Source organism: Oncorhynchus tshawytscha, linkage group LG12 (assembly GCF_018296145.1).
Source record: "Oncorhynchus tshawytscha isolate Ot180627B linkage group LG12, Otsh_v2.0, whole genome shotgun sequence".
Lineage (NCBI taxonomy): Eukaryota > Metazoa > Chordata > Actinopteri > Salmoniformes > Salmonidae > Oncorhynchus > Oncorhynchus tshawytscha.
In genome coordinates this window covers 33199887-33221015 of record NC_056440.1, presented here as the reverse complement: position 1 = coordinate 33221015, position 21129 = coordinate 33199887, and the positions used below count along the sequence as shown (strand labels likewise).

Genomic DNA, 21129 nt, shown 5'->3' with positions numbered 1-21129 from the left:
GTGTCCATAATATTTGTTATTTCCTTAAGGGCACAGTGATGATAGTTTGTAGAGTGATTTCCTTTACGGTCCATTGAGGTACTTATTAACACTGTGTTATAGTCTCCTACCATAATGATTTGATCATTTGTTGTCTGTAAGTTCAATAAATTGGTATAAATAGTTTCGAAGAAGTATGGATCATCCTGATATGGACCATATAGATTAATGAGCCAAATCTCTTTTTCATCCACATTCATATTAAAAAAGATCCACCTTCCTTGCGAATCATTCTTAACTATTTGCACATTCAAATCAACATTTTAATTAATATCATCACACCTTTTGAGTTCCTTTGTCCATGACAGAAAATTATTTCACCACCCCATTCCTTTTTCCACGCAACTTCATGTAAAGAATGTCATTGACATTCAGGGAGCCCCATTTTTCCATAGTATTATGGACACCACACTGGATGTATCCAAAGTAGACCAGTTAAGCCAAGTTTATTGCTATGTGAGAGTGATAAGGGTTGCAAATAATGTCGCCACAGATCTGACCATCACAGAGTCGTTTTGGGGATTTCTGGAGACTGCTGACACATCAGCAGCTGAACTTCAACATAAAGTCCTGTGCAGCATAGAAGATAATGGGCTGGATATTTCAAAATGTTGTGTGCAGGGGTATGATGGAGCTCCTAACCTGAACGGTGTCTATTCGGGTGTGTAGGCCAGAATATCCGAAAAAGAGACGCTTCCTGTTTATGTGCATTGCGCAGCGCACAATGTTAACCTGGCTCTATACGACTCTGTCAAAAATGTGCCAGAGATTAAACAGTTTTATGATACTGTTGAACTGTTATACACCTTCTTCGGGCATAGCATAAAGAGATGGTCAATGTTGAGTGGTATATTTGATTTTGCATCAGAAAAGAAAATGTAACTAAAACGACTGTCTCCCAACCGCTGGTCATCTAGATATGATTCTGCCGCCCTGAGATACAGATATGTGGACGTAATAAAGGCCCTCATCAAGATTGTGTTTTCAAGTGACAAGAAGGACGAGAGGAATGATGCAGCACTGAAAAAGAAAATGGAAAAATGTATTCACATTCATTCTGCAGACTAAGGTTTTAGAAAATGTGAACGTTGTCTCCAAAATGCTACAGGCCAAAGACGCAGACCTGCACAGGGCAGTCAGTCTACTCAATGACATGATAGAGGTCCTGTCCGGATTCTGACAGGATTTTGAGAAGGCCAAAGTCACTGCAGAGACCCTTGCTGACAAATGGGGAGCTCAGAAGGCATTTGAAGACACTCGGAAAAGGAAGGCAAGGTGTCATTTTGATGAGCTGTGAGGACGAGTGACTGTCTGATGGGGAGAGTAGTTTTAGAGTCAACATCTTTAATACACACCTTTACATCGTTATCCACCAGCTGTCAAACAAATGTAAAAGTCTGCGGGCAACATAGAGTCTGTTTGACTCCATCCATCCCACTACCCTGGCCAACGCAGATGATGATGCGCTCTATGAAAGCACCAGCCGGCTGGCTGAACATTACATCAAAGGTATATCGGCAAGCTTCCCTAGCCAATTACTCTCTTTCAGGGCCTGTTTTAAGAAGGAAATAGCAAAGCACACTACACTGAGAGACATGGCCAAGATGCTCATTGTGGATTAAAATTCAGTCACTGCTACAATTGGGGAAGTAGTTACAACAATGCTCCTTTCTATGACTCAGTAACGGTAGCCAGTCCCGAGCGCTCCTTTTCCAAACTGAAAATAATTAAATCATACCTGAGGAGCAGCATGGGACAGGAGAGACTGGGTTGGCCATTCTGTTCATTGAAAACACCAGGGCCAGGACCATGGATTTGAATGCCATAGTCAACGACTTCGCTGAGCGCAAGGCCCGTCAAATGCCAATCAAATGAGTGAGTAAGCTTATATTTTTACAGGGCAGGCTACCCAGACAGCCTATATAAATCAAGATTTATTGAGATTAATTTACATTGCTTGTCAATCTACGACTATGCTCGATCTGTCTTTGGAAACCATGTTCTGGTGCACGGCCGCTGAGCCATTTCATTGTCATCATAGCCTATACGTTTAACTAGGCTATAACATAATAGTAAGCACATACGCATCATATACTGTTAAAAGGCATGCTGCCATTTAAGCAATCTGTTTGAATGTTCCACTTGATTGATTTGCTGGTGTTTTTGATATAGGCCTCTGTGGGAGGCAGGTCATCTGAAATACTGGTATGTCAGTTTTGACGCTGTGCATAACTTCGGCGAGCATAGCTGTAGCTGGTCATTAGCTGTGTTTCGGTGTTTTTGTCAAGACATTGATCTATATATTTATGTTTTATAATATAGGCTATTGCCTATTATTTGCAGATGAAGTAGGGTGTTTTTTGACCGCTTTGTGCTTTCCGTGGTGCTGATCGACTTATATGGGTTCAATTCTGACTGCCGTCCATGGTGCTGAATGTATTGGCTATATTGCGGCTTCTCTGGTAACAGCTTCAAATGTGCCCTTAGATTTTGTTCTGCTCTGTTGTTACAATACTTAGTAATATTAACACACAGCCTTACCAACAAAAGTATTTACATTCTAAGGGAAATATGGGTGGTGACAGGGCCCGTAATTTTTGGGGCACTTGGGCCCGTCATGATTAAGCTATGCCACTGTTAAGAACTCCAGACTCCCAGCTGCTCAAGTAGAACTTTCCATCTTTCCTGTTGTTGCTCATGTCCTGTTGTTGCTCATGTCCCTCGCTTTCACCAAACAAAAGAACAAGGCTTTCTGGTTTCTTGGCCCTTATTACTTATTTTCTCTCTCCCTGACATGAGTCTCTATAAGAAGGTCTGGAGTACACTGTGTAGGGTAGCCCAAGGGCTACAGTCAAGCATCAGAGCTCTCTTCATCCTCTGATATCAATGACTGCTTTAGACTTCAATTCCCAAATGGATTTCTTTCCACTGGTTCTCTTTCAAATACTTGTTTCGATGTCTCACACTGGGATTCACTGATAGGCGGATTCACTATTATAAGAACCAATCACACAACGTCTGTTGGAGACAGACAAGTTGAGTGGCGAATGAGGTGAGCCCCACCATTTTAATAAGGCGCATCTCATCCTGCCCTCTGGTTATTCTTTCTCTCTTCCTTGCGAAGATCACTACATTCCTAAAGCTCTCCTCAGCACGACTTGATCCCTGTCTTCCTGATCAACTGTTCTCAGGTGAACCACAAGGTTAACGCTGCCGACCGTAGAAAAACAGCGCTTGTCTTTTTGTGTTGATCAACTAACGAAAGGAACGTTTTTGTGTAGAATTAGCTCTTCTGCTATTTCTACTCCCTAATTCTCCTGTAGCAGCTAGCATCACATGGCTAGCTGCGGAGACCTGGCTAGCTAACTCGGCCAGCTCGCTGAAAGGCCAGCTATACCACCAAATTTGCTTTTATACCTGGCCAAAAGGTAGAATTGCCAACTCTCCTCCTTTAGTGCAACCCACATCTCCTTGGGTCGTGTTGACTAGACTGACTGTCCTATCGTCACAGTTGGAAGGTCGAGAGAAACACTTTGTTCGTCGAGAGACTAAGAAAGCACACACTTTCTCTGGCTAGCACTGTGCTAAATAGCTACCACGTGGCGAAAGCTAGCTAGCTTTACCCGAGGCCCTTCTCTCATTTAGGACAACCTACATTCACTCATTTGTAACTGACCGGTTTAGCCTCTCTGCTTTACAGTCGTATGAGATATTTTATCCGAAGATCAGTACCCATGTGGTTCCCTTCATGTAGCACTGTGCCCGCTTTAGCATGCCTTTAGCCCACAAGCTGGTTGCTAGCTAGCTAACAACTATACTAGCTCCCCGGCTCGATGATGCTGGGAAGCCAGCTGCTACTGGCTCTTCCACCTACGATGGAATTGCCAGCTTGCTCTTTCGTTTAGTACATCTAACATTCACTTGTTTCGTTTGCTAAACAGACCAGTTATACCTCATTGTTCTATGATCAATAGAGACTCTCAGGACCGAAGAAGTAATGATATTCATGCGGTTCTCTTTAGCTAACACTGTGCTAGCTTTAGCATGCCTTTAGCCCACAAGCTAGTTGCTTGCTAGCTAACAACTACATTAGCTCCACGTTATAGCGTTTATACACAGTGCTCACTTCATTAGCGGCGAGGCATCTATTAAGCTAGCTCACACCTGTCAAGTCTAATTCGCAGCAGGCACTACTGGGTTAGCGACCTTTTCCAGGTCAGGCATGCGCTATACACTCGAACCCCCTCGCTCTTGAGCTGTTGTCAATGCTATTCCCACATTTTCTTTTGCTAACGCGGTGCTAGCTATAGCTAGGCTATTAGCTCACTGCGTGAACACTAGCTAGCTAACATAAACGTTCATAGCTATGCGTTGACTAGCACATGCATAAACTGGTTTGAAATACTTTTTTCCAATAGCTATTATGGGCCCTCGTAAGAAACACGTTCAGGCAGCCCTCAAACGAATCCTGCAAGTTTTGTAAGGTTTAACCATGTAGCATGTTTTAACCACTCCTAAGTTAATGGTAGATTATCAGACACTCAACAAGAAGGTCTGATTTAATTATTACTGAAACAGGATACAAGTGGGAAATATAAAGATCCAGTCCATTTAAAAAAATTGGAGGCCCATTACACTTCAGTGTTGTGATGCAAAAAGTCTAGCAAAATGTATAGCGCATCGAATTAAAAAGGTATTGTTGGATATTATTCATTCTAGTCGGACAGTTTTTTTTTACATGGACGATACATTGGAGATAATATAAACTAAGTACTGGAAACAATAGAACACTATGAAAAATCTGGGAAACCAGGTCTGCTATTCATACCGGACTTTGAAAAGGCTTTTGGGGCCACCCGAGTGGTGCAGTGGTCTGTGCCACTAGAGATTCTGGGTTCGAGTCTAGGCTCTGTCGCAGCTGGCCGCGACCGGGAGACCCATAGGGCGGCACACAATTGGCCCAGTGTCGTCCGGGTTAGGGGAGGGTTTGGGATGTCCTTGTCCCCCCCCGCGCTAGCGACTCCTGTGGCGGGCCGGGCGCAGTGCACGCTGACACGGTCGCCAGGTGTACGATGTTTCCTCCGACACATTGGTGCAGCTGGCTTCCGGGTTAAGTGGGCATTGTGTCAAGAAGCAGTGCGGCTTGGCTGAGTTGTGTTTCGGAGAACGCACGGCTCTCGGCCTTCGCCTCTCCCGGGAGTTGCAGCAATGAGACAAGACTGTAACTATGGATACCACGAAATTAGGGAGAAAAAAATGGCAAAAAAGAACCTAAATCGCATAAAAAAATATTCATTAAAATACTATTTCGATAAAGTACCACTTGGGTTTAAATATAAATGCCTGGAACATTTCAATTTTGGAGAATCTCTTATAAAATGGGTTTAAATCTTGTATCGTAACCCTAGGTGTAAAATAGTAAATAATGTCTACTTCTCACTGTCAAGAGGAGTAAAACAAGGTTGTCCACTATCGGCATATCTATTTATCATGGCCATCGAAATGTTAGCTATGAAAATCAGATCCAACAATAATATCAAGGGATTAGAAATACAGGGCTTAAAAACAAAAGGTGTCATTGTATGCTGAGGATTCACGTTTTCTTTTAAATCCACAACATGGATCCCCCTACAGCCTCATAGTGGATCTAGATAATTTTTCTAACCTCTCTGGATTACAACCAAATTTAAGTGTACTGTATTACGTATTGGACCACTAAAAAAATACTACTTTTACTTTACCAATAAAATGGTCTGATGGTGATGTGAATATACTCGGTATACATATCCCGAAATAAATACATTCTCACTCCAATATATTTTTATAGAAATATGGAAAAAATAGACAAGATCTTGCTGCCACGGAAAGGTAAATACCTTTCTATTTGTGGAAAAATCACCCTGTTTAACTCTTTAGTCATATCCCAGTTTACCTATTTGCTTATGGTCTTGCCTACACCTGGAGATAATGAAATCTGTGAAGTTATTGGGATTTTTACAAATGATCTTTGTTGGAACAATTACTTGTGTCATGCACAAAGTAGATGTCCTAACCGACTTGTCAAAACTATAGTTTGTTTACAAGACATTTGTGGAGTGGTTGAAAAATGAGTTTTAATGACTTCAACCTAAGTGTATGTAAACTTCCGACTTCAACTGTACATAGGTATTCAGAAGCTTTTCTGTGAGACTCAAAATGAAACTCAAGTGCATCCTGTTTCCATTTATCATCCTTGAGATGTTTCTAGAACTTGAAGTCCACCAGTTGTAAATTCAATTGATTGGACATGATTTGGAAAGGCACACACCTGTATATATAAGGTTTCAGTCACGCCCTGACCTGACCTGTCTCTATTTTGGTTTGGTCAGGGTGTGATTTCGGTGGACATTCTATGTTCTTTTATTTCGAGTTTGGTATTTCTTTGTTTCTGGCTGAGTGTGGTTCCCAATCAGATGCAGCTGTCTTTCGTTGTCTCTGATTGGGGATCATACTTAGGCAGCCCTTTCCCTCCTTCTGTGTGGGATCTTGTTCTTTGTTTGTGTGCAGGTAGTTTGCACATCGAAGCTGTTTGGTCGTTGTATTCTTTATTGTTTTGTCATTTCAAAGTTTCACTTCGTTATTAAATTATGTGGAACTCAAAGAACGCTGCGCCTCGGTCTCTTCCTTCCGGCGACACCCGTTACAGAAGATCCCACCACAAAAAGACAAAGCAGCGTTTCTTGGAGGAGTGGACATGGGAGGAGATAATGGAAGGCAAGGGACCCTGGGCACAGACGGGAGAATATTGCCGTCCTAATGAGGAGCTGGAGGCAGCTAAGATGGAACTGCGATGCTATGAGGAGTTGGCTCAACGAGGCATGCACGAGAGGCAGCCCCAGACATTTTTTTGGGGGGGGGCACACGGGGAGATTGGCGGAGTCAGGTTATAGACCTCAGCCAACTCCCGTGCTTGCCGTGGGGAGAGAGTGACCGGGCAGGCACCGTGATATGCGGTAAAGCGCACAGTGTCCCCAGTGTGCACTCATAGCCCGCTGCGTTATATAGCAGCTCCCCGCATCGGCCGGGCTAGAGTGGGCATCCAGCCAGGACGGATGGTGCCGGCTCAGCGCATCTGGCCTCCAGTGCGTCTCTTCGGTCCAGGATATCCTGAGCAGGCTCTGCGACCTGTGTCTCCAGTGCGTGTCCACAACCCAGTACGTCCTGTGCCAGCACCCCGCAGTTGCCGGGCTAAGGTGAGCATCCAGCCAGGACAGGTTGTGCCAGCTCTGCTCTCCAGACCTCCAGTGTGTCTCCATAGCCCAGTAATGATTCATTACATGAAGCCTCCAGTGATGATCTATGGCACGACACCTCCAGTGATGATCCATGTCACGAAGCCTCCAGCGATGAGTCATGGCACGGAGCCTCCAGCGACGGCCTCCAATCCGGAGCCTCCAGCGACAGTCCCCAGCCCGGGGCCCGCAACGAGGGTCCCCAGTCCGGGGCTCGCGACGAGGGTCCCCAGTCCGGGGCCCGCGGCGAGGGTCCCCAGTTCGGGGCCCACGGCGAGGGTCCCCAGTCCCGGGCCCACGGCGAGGGTCCCCAGTCTGGGGTCGGCAACGAGGGTCCCCGCACCAGAGGCGTCACCAAAGTGGGGTGAGCCAGAGGTGGAGCAGGTCTATGTCCCGCATCAGAGCCACCACCGCGGGTAGATGCCCATCCAGACCCTCCCCTATAGGTTCAGGTTTTGCGGCCGGAGTCCGCACCTGGGGAGGGGGGGGGGAGGGGGGTACTGTCACGCCCTGACAATAGTGAGCCTTTTTATGTCTCCATTTTGGTTTGGTCAGGGTGTGATTTGGGTGGGCATTCTATGTTCTTTATTTTTAGGTTTTGTATTTCTTTGTTTCTCGCCGAGTGTGGTTCCCAATCAGAGTCAGCTGTCTATCGTTGTCTCTGATTGGGGATCATACTTAGGCAGCCCTTTTCCCTCCTTCTGTGTGGGATCTTGTTCTTTGTTTGTGTGCAGGTAGTTTGCACATCGAAGCTGTTCGGTCGTTGTATTCTTTATTGTTTTGTCCTTTCAAAGTTTCACTTCGTTACGAAATTATGTGGAACTCAAAGAACGCCACGCCTTGGCCTCTTCCGGCGATGACAACTATTACAGTTTCACAGTTGACAGTGCATGTCAGAGCAAAACCCAAGCCGTGAGGTTGAAGGAATTGTCCGTAGAGCTCCTAGACATAATTGTGTTGAGATACAGATCTGGGGAAGGGTACCAAAACATTTCTGCAGCATTGAAGGTCCCCAATAACACAATGGTGTCCATCATTATTAAATGGAAGAATTTGGAACCACCAATACTCTTCCTAGAGCTGGCCTCCCGGCCAAACTGAGCAATCTGGGGAGAAGGGCCTTGGTCAGGAAGGTGACCAAGAACCTGATGGTCACTCTGACAGAGCTCTAGAGATCCTCTGTGGAGATGGGAGAACCTTCCAGAAGGACAATCATCTCTGCAGCACTCCACCAATCAGGCCTTTATGGAAGAGTGGCCAGACGGAAGCCACTCCTCAGTAAAAGGCACATGACAGCCCACTTGAAGTTGGCCGAAAGGCACTTAAAGATTCTGACCATGAGAAACAAGATTCTCTGGTCTGATGAAAACAAGATTGAACTCTTTGGCCTAAGTGCCAAGCATCCCGTCTGGATGAAACCTAGGACCATCCCTATAGTGAAGCATGGTGGTGGCAGCATCATGCTGTGGGGATGTTTTTCAGCGGCAGGGACTGCTAGACTAGTTTGTGGGAAAGATGAACGGAGCAAAGTACAGAGAGATCCTTGATGAAAAACAGCTCCAGAGCGAGCAGGACCACAGACTGGGGTGAAGGTTCACCTTCCAACAGGACAACGTCCCTAAGCACACAGCCAAGACAATGCAGGAGTGGCTTCGGGAGAAGTCTCTGAATGTCCTTGAGAGGCCCAGCAAGAGTCCAGACTTGAACCCGATCGAACATCTCTGGAGAGACCAGAAAATAGTTGTGCATCAATGGTCCCCATCCAATCTGACAGAGCTTGAAAGGATCTGCATAGAAGAATGGGAGAAACTCCCAAGAAGTGTCATACCCAAGAAGACTCCATGCTGTTATCGCTGCCAAAGGTGCTTCAACAAAGTACTGAGTAAAGCATCTGAATGCTTCTGTAAATGTGATATTTCCATTTAAAGAAATGTATAATCTAGCAATTATGAGGTATTGAGTGTAGATTGATTAAGAAAAAAAACAATTTAATCAAGTTTAGAGTAAGGCTGTAACATAACAAAATGTGGGAAAAGTCAAGGGGTCTGAATACTGTAGTTTACCCATAACTAAAAATATAGTTGTTTCAGCTGTTTGAAGCTGGTGTACAAAACCAAAAGTAAAAGACACAAAAACAAAATGTAAGAACAGGAAGCATAGAAATAGTGCACATGCACTTGATTTCAAGTAGAATGATAGATTTATAACTCACATTTCTATGTGAATTTGGTCGAGTCCCCAAAAAGTTACATATTGCCACTTTAAAAAGACAGATTTTTATATTACACTAAATGTATTTCAGCGGGGCCACGGAAATTTACTCAAGGGTTAACATTTATGTTTTAGTAGACGCTCTTATCCAGAGCGACTTACAGGAGTAATTAAGGTTAAGTGCCTTGCTCAAGAGCACATCAACAGATTTTTCACCTAGTAGGCTCAGGATTTGATCCAGTAACCTTTCGTTTACTGGCCCAGGTGTCACGTCCTGACCATAGAAAGCCTTTATTTTCTATGGTGTAGTAGGTCAGGGTGTGACTGGGGGGTGTTCTAGTTTATTATTTCTATGTGTAGTCTAGTTTTTGTATTTCTATGTTGGCCTGGTATGGTTCCCAATCAGAGGCAGCTGTCTATCGTTGTCTCTGATTGGGGAACATATTTAGGTAGCCTTTTCCCACCTGTTGTTTGTCGGATCTTGTTTTTGTATTGTTGCTTTTGAGCCCTACAAGGCTGTACATTCATTTGTTTGTTTCTCTTTATTATTTTGGTTGCTGGTTCTCATTCTAATAAATGTATGATGAACTCAAATCACGCTGCGCCTTGGTCTACCCATTTTGATGAGCGTTACACCAGGGCTCTTAGCCGCTAGGCTAGCTGCCAGTGTGATATCAGGCTCTATTGTTTCTTCAGTAACAGAAAACATATGGCAATCTATTGTAACTTTGGCAATTTATACTTGAATAACTTTTTAAAAATGTATTCATATACAGTATTCATTTATTATATCTGTGTCAATATTGTCCATGAGTTTTAATAGATAGACCATATGGTTCAAGAGAAAATAGCCTCGTTAATTTAAAAATCTAATCAACAATGTCATTATATTCAATTAACTATGCAACTCTTCCAACTATTAACTTTTTTTTCACAACTGCCACCAGTTTGACGACAAAACATAGTAAATAAATAAATAAATACAAGTTTTAAAAAATGTATAAAGGATAGTTCATGCTGAAACCCACATACAGTATTACACATCAATGGTATTAACTAAGTTGATGTTTTATATTCAGGATAATGTTTTAAAGGGTCACTAGACGTCTTGTGATAGACTACTTAAAATCCTTGAAAGATCCTTGAAGATCTGGAAGTTTCAGTATATACCCCCCTTTGCAACCCTATCTTTGACAGAAAAATGTAAAAGCCACTTTTCCTAGAGTTTGAACTACAACAGGTCGGCACAGCCCATCACATTCAGATTGGAAATACCCAAAATGACTTAACAGTGATCATTGATGATATATGGTAGTGACATTACTGGTAAACAAAATGGAACTCAGCAACATCTCTTCAAGTACCATCTATCCATGTTTTTCACCAAACATGGTCACAGCTCCAAAGCGCTCAGGTGTGGCCACCACCACAATGCAACACTGTTTTTGATTCACAGCAGTGCTGTGGCCGCGAAGATAATCACTGTCGAAGATATTATATTACACCTACATCTGACAGGACTGAGTGTGGAGGAAAGCAACATGGTCTGACAGCATGTCTGAGTGCTTGGGTTGATTAACATACAACACTATGGCACCTGACAGCCAAATGAACTGCCTGCTGGCACTTCTCTAATCCACTCACAATAATCTGAGCAGAAACAATTATGGAGGACATGGCAGATGAAGTCCAGCCATCCTAACACATTACACTGATGGGCTAACACTGGCCCCCAGTGGCACATTATCGGCCAGCTTAACTCACAATCAATACTTTAACATACACACTCACCTTCCTCCTCAGTAGCCTGACTGGGGTAGGCTGGTATTGTATAGAGGACTGGAGTGGAGCGACCACATCACTGTGAGTTATACAGTCTCTGTCAAACTCATCCCTCAAGGTATCATAAACGTCCAGGAGGATCAAGAGGCACATTAATCAGACACATTAGGCAGCTAACGGGAGAATACTTACAGAGGACATTAAGGCTGTCTCGAGATCAAGCCCAGGAAATTAACGACTCGCCCAACAGATACAATCAGTGGCAGATATGAGGGATGGGATTTGAGAGCATGAAGGTGTGCAGGCCTAGGTGATGAATATAGAGTTGGCTTGACAGAACCAATTATGCAACCTACGGCACACGGCTCACATCAGCCCAGCCTGGTCTCAGAGCAAAACACATTATAATGTACTAAAATCTGTGAAACTCCATTTAGCCTACGTAAATCCAGGATACTCAAATGAGTATAATATGTTACGTTTGGTATGACAGTAGGTCACTTAAGGCAGAAACGAAAGGAGGGTGGTTGGTCATACAAAAGCAGTCGAACGTAATATATCATACTAAATGGGTCAAAGCAAACTGGTGCAATTAAGATGTGGGATACTATACGTCCTACTCATATTGTATTGTACGGCCCTATTACATTGGTATACCAATGTAATGCATCCTAAGGTAAAGAAAAATATCATACTAAATGGAGTGGCACAGACTTTAGTAAAATATAACATGTTTTGCTCTGAGACCAGGTTGGTCAGACATGCCACTTACTTGTACATCAGCACCGTACTGATGCCTAGGGGGAAAAACTTGAATTCTCGCAGGTTGACGTCTATTGGGTTGAATCTTGTCCCGGGTGCAGAGCTGAGCAATTTCCACTAGATGGGCCAGCTGCAAGGTCAAAATTGGCCATATATTGTACAAATGTATGAAAACAAAAGCTAGGTTTTTGCTCTTAATTTAAGGTTACATGGGAGGTTTTTATTGAAGCTAGGTCTAGCAGAGCGGCTACAGCGATTGAATGTGAACAATCAGTCTCCCACCACTATCATCAATCAGTGATGTCAGAGGCTGGCTGAGAGGGCCCTGGGACACACATAACCCCAAAATCAATGATGAAGGCACTGTAATGCACAGAGTCTAAATTAGTCAAGCGTTAGAGCAGAACGTGTGGCTAGTGCTGTTGCGGTGACCGTATTACCGCCACACCTGCGGTCACGAGTCATGAAGTCAGTCAAACTCCACGTGACCGCTTAGTCACGGTAATTAGGCTTCTCCAAGCTCTGATGCTGCTGACAGTCATTAGTAGCCTACCAAACTTGCTAAATGCCTGGAACTCAGCACTCTATTGTTGCTCTAATCAATCTGACATCAATGCAAATATGTTCAAAAATCGAATCAAACACTGCATGAAAGCCCATGAGCTCATGTTACGCAACATTTCTATAGTCTATGCAATTGTGTGAGAAAACAGTGATGGCCTCTACTAAAAAGTGGAGGATCCCATTAGCCTTCTATAGGCTAGGCGTACTATATTTATTTCTCAACTTTCCTAATATTAAGCACATTATTTATCTTTACAACATGAGTATGGTCTAACTGGCTGGAATGAAAATGAACCATGGGGAAAGTGTCCTCCATTCTCTATTTAAGTGCATAGATGACATGTATTTTTCCCGCTGCCCCTGTTTTGAGACAAGTGCATGATAATGGTCCATTCTGAATCAAAATAAATTTCACACATATATTATTTAGTATGTAAAGACAAGATTAAATCAAGAAAAGTCTGATGGGTGACAATATTAGCCTATCACTTGTGAATTATATATTATCACTTGTCAATGATGCCCAGCATAAGAAACTGCCTTTTTTGTGACTTTTTCGATAGTCGCAAACCTCATGTAGCCTAGCCAATAGTGGACTATATGTTTGGATAGGGTTTGTATAACAACTAAAGTGGCCAAATAACTTCTTAAAATTAAGCACATTAATCTGCTTTACAAGGGGTTTAAACCTATCTGGCAAACATTAGCAGCGAGTGAGCTTCAAATTTGGGGAAGATAATGTGACTAGGGTGGGCATTCTATGTTCATTTTCTATGTTTTATATTTCTTTGTTGTTTGGCCGGGTGTGGTTGTCAATCAGAGGCAGCTGTCTATCGTTGTCTCTGATTGAGAACCATACTTAGGTAGCCTTTTCCCACCTGGTGTTTGTGGGTAGTTAATTTCTGTTTAGTGTTTTTCACCTTGCAGGACTGTTTCGGGTTTTTTCCCTTTGTTGTTTTTGTTAATTCAGTGTTCAGTGCAATAAAGAAATATGAACACTTACCACGCTGCTCTTTGGTCCGACAACTCTTCCTCATCCGACAACGAAAGCCGTTTACACTCCGGGCCAAGGGCACAATGGCCACTGGCTTCAAAAGGCATGTCTTTTTTTAGGGTGCATTATGGCCACAAAGGGGATGCCGCCGTGAAATTTGAGTCTTTATCAAGTGCTTTAAAAAAAATCATCATTATCCTTAAAATGTATTAAAATCAAAACATATAACCCAACGATTGTAGAACAACTAAAGTTACAGGAATAACTTTAAATTAAACATATAGGAGTTCCTATGTCTTTGTTAACCGTTCAACACAGAATAGCCGCATGTGCGCACTCCCTCAAATCGTTTGGAGAAAATATTTGTATTTAATTCAGCTTGTTCAATTGTATTATTCATACTATAAAATAATGTAAAACAATGCCATGGAATTCCAAGCAAATCTTGTCTGCTAAATGAACTAGTCTAGCCACAGCAATTTAGCATTGCCAGATCAGGACCTAACATAAGGACAAGAGTATGGTATTCTGTTCATTTGAAATAGACTACATTTTCTTAATATCATGCTTCTTTAGACCTGTCTTAAATAAATAATAGATTTATTTTGAAGGTGTAGGCTATATTACATGGATTTATTAGACTTTTTAGAACGTAGATGTTCCAAAAGGTCTGTATCAGTGGCTTGTAGGCTATGTGTGGAAGCCAGGAGATTCTAAATGTGTTTCTGTTAATTAACAGTCAATTACCGTGAGACCGACACGTATTTGCTTGACAATCACTGGCTGACGAAATGTTGTGACCGCCACAGCCCTACGCGTGGGACTGCCTAACCTCTCCTGGAGAGGGTGACTCACCTACCGACTTCAGGGGCTAATAACCTCTGCGAACTGACAAACAACACAGAGTGGGATATCAGACTAATCTGGGACCAGGGGAGAGTATGGGCATCTCACATATCGCACTCTACACATCCTGGCACATTTGCTGCATTTGGTATCATCTGTCCTATTTCACCTACAAAAATGATTGACTACATATGCAAGCACAAAAAAAACTATGACAGAGCCTAAATTCTGCCTGTACCTGTCAACACAGATTTGTTTAAGTAGCATTATTCTCTAGTGTGGGGTTAAGGGAGAAGCATGTCAGATGAAGTATATTTTAAAAAACATGCAGTGTAATCATAAATATACTTAAAACTGCCATTAATTCCCCAGGCCCAAATGACATGAATTAGTCATGTTTACACTGATGAGCCACGGCTATGATTAGAAATGAACTGATACAATCTAGGTCTTCTTCACCAAACTGGTTTATGCAAGAACAAACATAGTTATTTCTACTCAAGGCACTAACATCCTCTGTCAGCAACCTCTTTATCTGAGGTTGCTCCCTGTCCTCTGAAACTCATTCTGGCGTGGAGGGACATCAGTTCTCAATATACAAGTATAACATTTTTTTTTTTTTTTTTTTTTTTACCTTTATTTAACTAGGCAAGTCAGTTAAGAACAAATTCTTATTTTCAATGACGGCCTAGGAACAGTGGGTTAACTGCCTGTTCAGGGGCAGAATGACAGATTTGTACCTTGTCAGCTCGGGGATTCAAACTTGCAACCTTTCGGTTACTAGTCCAACACTCTAACCACTAGGCTACCCTGCCGCCCCAGCATAATAAACCAACATAATGCTAATGTGGTAGAGTAGGCTACAGAAAAAGTGTCCTCCTAAACACATTTAAGAAAATCATCTTTAAGATGTTGAGCGCAAAAACGAGGCCAAAGTTCCTTCCTCACTATAGCTCATTAGTGTAGACAGAGTAGCTACCTGTAATTAGGATGGCCCAGGTTTTTGTCTCCTTGGCTGAATTCATCGTCATGACATGTTCAAAGAGAGTGAAACAGACATCAATTGGCGGAGTCTTTGGCACATAATGGGCCTGTCTATAGATAGCTCAGCCAGTTAGGATGGGAAACAGATTGTGCAGAGATTGAAGTCTCTGTACTCCAGTTGGAGAGTTAGCCAATCCATGGATAATTTACCAGTCATTGTCACGAGTCAGAGGGGGGATTTCTCCGAGAACAGAAGTGAGCCATTGATGTGGAGGCTCTGCCTGAATCCCACTGTACTGTTTGGGGTTTGGTGTTGTGTTTTGTGCGGTGTAGCCTCGGTTTGAGAGAGGCACGGAAAAGAAAAGAAAACTCAAGCGACCTGTCATTGATGTTTCCATTTCAAATGCCTTCTTTCGCTGAGTGTTTGTTTATCCTGTCTTTAGGCTTAAATCTGAAAATAGATACTCTAAAAATAGAATCTTCTTATCTGTTCCGGATTTGTTTATTGATTTATCACAAGCGGTTATGTAGAATGTACAAATGCCTGTATATTGTCAATCAACACAGATGTACTCTCATTCAATCCTATTTGGTTCAAATAAATGATTCCCAGTGTCTTAGTCGTTTCATAATCAGGCACACCTACAGGATATGCCTTATTGTTCTCTCTTTACTGCTGTGCAAATTAGACAATTATGTGTGCCTGCTACCTGCATTTGTCACCTGTCAGTGACTAACCTGAATGGCAGTGCTCGACTTGGGCTGGAGCTCACCGGAGCTCACGACCGGCACCTCAAATGTTCTACTGCTTGAGCTCCTGTTCCTCTTATAGAATATCAGCTCAAAAGTATTGTGGAACTCCTGCACCTAGATATATACAGTACCAGCACCCAAAATGAGTACCGGAACCTATTTCAGTCCAAGTCAAGCTTTGATCCCAAGGCACAATACAGCCTGTATATAGCCATTGAGATTATAATTAAACTATAGATGAACACTGGCAGGACACTTAGACAAAAAGACACTACAGAAGTCAATATCCAAAGTATTTTCATCACCAGAAGATTGAAAAGAATTCTGACAAAATTCAACACAAATCAATGTTTCAAAATGTACTTGAGTTTTATCCCTTTTTGCAACTGGCAATGAGTCAGGCTTGGACTGTGCCAGCAGTCAATACAACAATAAATGGCCATGCAACTGAGTGCACTTGGCCATTCTTCATTACGCTCCACCTTCCATGAAATGGCTTAAACCCATCTCACTGGAAACTCCATCTCAATCAGTCACCATCCAACCACTAAACACGGGTCACTGGACAATGGTCACTGGAATTCAATTAAGACATCTGCACACTCAAATAATACCAACATGTAAATAAACAGCAATTGCATGAGCCTTGTGCAAACACATTTTTTCCGACCATAGGAAAACCATATTTAAACCTACAATATATTTTTCATTGGATAAAAAAAAAAGAAATTATGATAAAAAGTTGTTTTGTCTACAAATCTAATAATTTATTTCTGATTAGCCTCTAATGACTGACCTTGACCACATCTTCATCTGTGGAATGACAGTCCACTGCCTCTGAGACGTCAGTGACCATGCCGTCCGCTCCGATGGTCACCACCTTAACTGGGACAGCCACAGTCTTCCCTGTCAGCACTGCCGTATTCAGGATCTCCGTGTCCTGAGAGAAAGAGAGAGAGGACCAGCAACAGTCATACACAGGGTAATATTAGTACATTACACACCATGGAGAAAAACAGCTCTATAATCAGAACTATTACTGAGTGGACAGCTCCAGAATCAGCACCATTACTGAGTGGACACTTCTAGAATGAGCACCATTACTGAGTGGACAGTGCTCAAATCAGCATTATTACTGAGTGGACAGCTCTAGAATCAGCACTGCTACTGGGTAGACACCCCTAGAATCAGCACTATTACTGAGTGGACAGCTTCAGAATCAGCACCATTACTGAGTGGACACTTCTAGAATAAGCACCATTACTGAGTGGACACTTCTATAATCAGAACTATTACTGAGTGGACAGCTCCAGAATCAGCACCATTACTGAGTGGACACTTCTAGAATAAGCACCATTACTGAGTGGACAGTTCTAGAATAAGCACCATTACTGAGTGGACAGTGCTCGAATCAGCATTATTACTGAGTGGACAGCTCTAGAATCAGCACTGCTACTGGGTAGACAACTCTAGAATCAGCACTATTACTGAGTGGACAGCTCTAGAATCAGCACCATTACTGGGTGGACAGCTTTATAGTGAACATCTCTAGAATCAGTACTATTACTGAGTGGACAGCTCTAGAGTCAGCTCCATTACTGGGTGGACAGCTTTATAGTGAACATCTCTAGAATCAGTACTATTACTGAGTGGACAGCTCTAGAATCAGCTCCATTACTGAGTGGATAGATCTGTTACTGTTAGTGAGTTCACAGCTCTCGGTAGAGAAACAAGCTCAGTTCTATTAGTGAGTGGGCAGCTGTGTCTGACCTCAGTATTTTTATTAAATGGAAACCCTGGTGGAGAAAGAGGATCAGCAGGGGTTCATTACTCCCAATAAAGCCCCTAACCTTTCATTACACAGCCATCGCACTGTCAGAGGAGATAATTGGGCCAATTAAGACAGGCCTGGGAAAGGCTTTACTGTCTTAGCCAGACATGAACATGAAATTGTCTGTTATAGCCATTCACTTCATTACAGTTTGATTTCAATTAGACAGCTAAGCAAGCTGAACCAGCACGAGAAAGGCCTTGGAGCCAAGGTACACAGCCTTTAGATCATTGAGGACTGTCTGATCTTTGCTTTGAGGACCTCACATGACATTATTTAATCCTATAGAGTGAAAAATGTCATTCCAAGCAAGGTCTTCTCATTTAATTGCTACTACAAAACCTTGGTTAAAGCTGTGTCTATACTGAAGACTTGGCTTTCAAATGCTTCTGAGATGGCATGACATTATGCAGAATTAAGGTATGGTTATTAACCTAATTCCAAAATGATGTCTATAGAAGACATTGACATATTTTCATATCACTAATACTGACACCTTGTAACAGGCTCTATCTGCTGTGTGTATGACTTCCTGTCAACCTGTTCCTTTCTCTGCATGAGGGAAGAACACATGAATTTGTATACTGCTCCGTATACTGCCAGCATGGGTCCTTAATACTTTTACTCATGACTGTGTGCTTGTGAAAAAAAGAGAGAAAAGGGGGATTAAGTTCCGTTAAAAGGAGCCTGGACTTTTGTAAGCGTCAATTACCCAGTCCATTCAGGCTTTGGAGTGAAATGATTATTAGCTGTGCCAAAAGATACCAAGGAATCACAAAAACACTTAATGTGGCACCATCTTCAAATAGCTTTTCATTACATTTTTATTGACTGTGACAGTGTTACACAGCATATAAACCCCTCTCTCTCTCTCTCTCTCACTCTGGTGCTGACTTTGCTTCAATTCCCCTTAAAATAGGGGCTGCAGGAAATTAATTCTTTGTCTGCTGGGATTCCTCCATTTCCAGAGGGTCTTTTATAATAGATGGGGTAAATGGTTGAGACCTGCTGAAACACAGGGCAGTGTTACAGTAGTCACAGTATGTTGGAAGTGACCCAGCAAGCTGGGACCAGCAGAAGTGAGAGAGCAGGCCCGGTCAGTAATAAGATGCTTCAATGGCCCACACAGCCAGCCACACACACACAGAAAGCACGATTATTGGCAAAATGGAGAGATGTGGTGCACAACAGAAGAGTTACTTACAGCTGACTCTGAATGAGACAGAGGTCATAGTGAAATATGAGCCAGATTCCTGTAGTACAGGATTACTCTAACTAGTAGACTGTTAAAATAGACCGACCATGAAACTTACTAGGGTTATAGTGCCACTAACAAAGTCAACTACCCACAAATGTGAAAGGAAAAAAGGCTGCCTAAGTATGATTCCCAATCAGAGACAAAGATAGACAGCTGCCTCTGATTGAGAACCACACCCGGCCAAACACAGAGAAATAGAAAACATAGAAATACAGAAACTAGAATGCCCACCCTAGTCACACACTGGCCTAACCAAAATAGAGAATAAAAGCCTCTCTATGGCCAGGGCGTGACACCCAATGCAAGTGTTATGATACATTGAATGTTTTTTTAAACAGAATGGAGTGTTAAACACTTTTTGGTGTTTCGGTGCATGTAAAAGGCATCATCAAAACACAAAAAATATTTTTTGGCAGACTGTGTCTCTCGTATAATCAAATATTTTTGAATTTCAAATTATTTATTGCATAAATATTTATTGATTATAAATATTGATTACATTTTCTGTCAATATTTTGGTAAACATTTTAAAGAAGACACTGGGAATGTAATACTTTTCCTAGGGTAGACTTTGGCACTAATTATAGCTACAGTTGACCAGGCATTTACAAATAAATGTTACAATCAAAACGTTTAAGGCTATGCAAGTTTATAGCAGAGGTAACATGTATAAAGTGGGCCTTCATCACTGATATTCTAATTGCAGGTGAACCCAGGTCTCCTACTTGTCAAAACACTGCCTGGGATACTCAGCCATTCTTCAGGACTAAACTGTTTTACACAATCCAAGAAAGTATGTCAATTAAAACGTGAGTAGAAAATGTTATCACATTGAAAAAGGTAACAGAAAAATAATAAACTCAATAAAACATTAGTTTTGTGTAGGACATTGGCCTTTAATGCTAACAGTCTGAGTAAAACAGCCATTTTGATTAATTGATCAGTGTTCTTGATGCTACTGGAGTTAATTGACACCTCATTGTTTGCACCCTTCGTGCTAATTTATGCAAATGAAGGCCTGCTTTTTAGTTAATACTGCTGGCTTGTTTGCCTACTAGCTTGATGAGTTTTATTTACTGTTTGATGTATACCCAACATACTATATGCTAAACTAAATAACCACTGCCATTTTTGCCTGCTACAGCTTTGGCCTAACACACCACATGTTATTGCATCCCACTTTTGACATTAATTTTTGTTATCTTGACGCTATCTATATTTGCAAAGCTTAATCACGTATATGCTTTCTGCATATGGGTATTGTTATGTTTAATAATTGTATTCATATTGCAATTTAATATTATAGTATTTTTATAATGTAATTATACTTTCATGTACTTTCTTTATTGCTTGTTATTATTATTTTTTTTTCTCTGTCTCCCTGCAGAAAAACATTGATACATGCAATGTTACCCACAGCCTGGCCAGTCCTAAACACAACCAATCAAGACCTGGATCACAGACTACTGCCAACTGTCAATCATATTGTCTATCACAACTGTATTGTGATTCAATTCATCTGAACAAACTTCCATGCAATGTATCATGATCTGAAAATAAAGACTCAGGTCAGGACATTCGCATAATGGATGACCGGTGGATCACAATGAGCCCTGGGCTGAAGTTTTGTATGACTGCTACTTCTAACGTTAGCAGTCATTGCCTGTATTTCTTTCCATGAATGTGAAATATGCCACATTTCTATTGATTTTGAAGAATATTATACATATCTTTATCAATATAAAAATGTGAATGTTACGATGTGCGCTGAGAGTCGTTAAGCTAATTCTGGGAGAGAGTGATTTAATCAATAAACGAAAACATAATACAAAAC

At 42.0% G+C, this 21129-nt stretch overlaps 1 protein-coding gene and 1 long non-coding RNA gene across 3 annotated transcripts in view; one reads left to right on the top strand and one right to left on the bottom strand.

Moving 5' to 3' along the window:
• The window catches only part of si:dkeyp-14d3.1 (transmembrane protein 132D), a 175018-nt gene that overhangs the window by 35182 nt on the left and 118707 nt on the right, over positions 1–21129 (bottom strand). The window contains exons 1-2 of one of the 2 annotated variants that reach the window (XM_024438906.1): positions 19242–19373; positions 17003–17146 (exon numbers count right to left, since the gene is read on the bottom strand). In XM_024438906.1, coding sequence (XP_024294674.1) covers positions 17003–17062 — 60 coding nt within the window. In that variant the 5' untranslated portion in view covers positions 17063–17146; positions 19242–19373. Of the gene's footprint in view, positions 1–17002; positions 17147–19241; positions 19374–21129 lie in introns of those variants that run through there. The other variant, XM_024438905.1, reaches the window with a different exon arrangement.
• On the top strand, positions 16797–20850 carry LOC112262985. Its single transcript, XR_002955431.2, has 3 exons — positions 16797–17188; positions 20002–20104; positions 20683–20850. It is a non-coding gene; the product is annotated as an uncharacterized LOC112262985 (long non-coding RNA).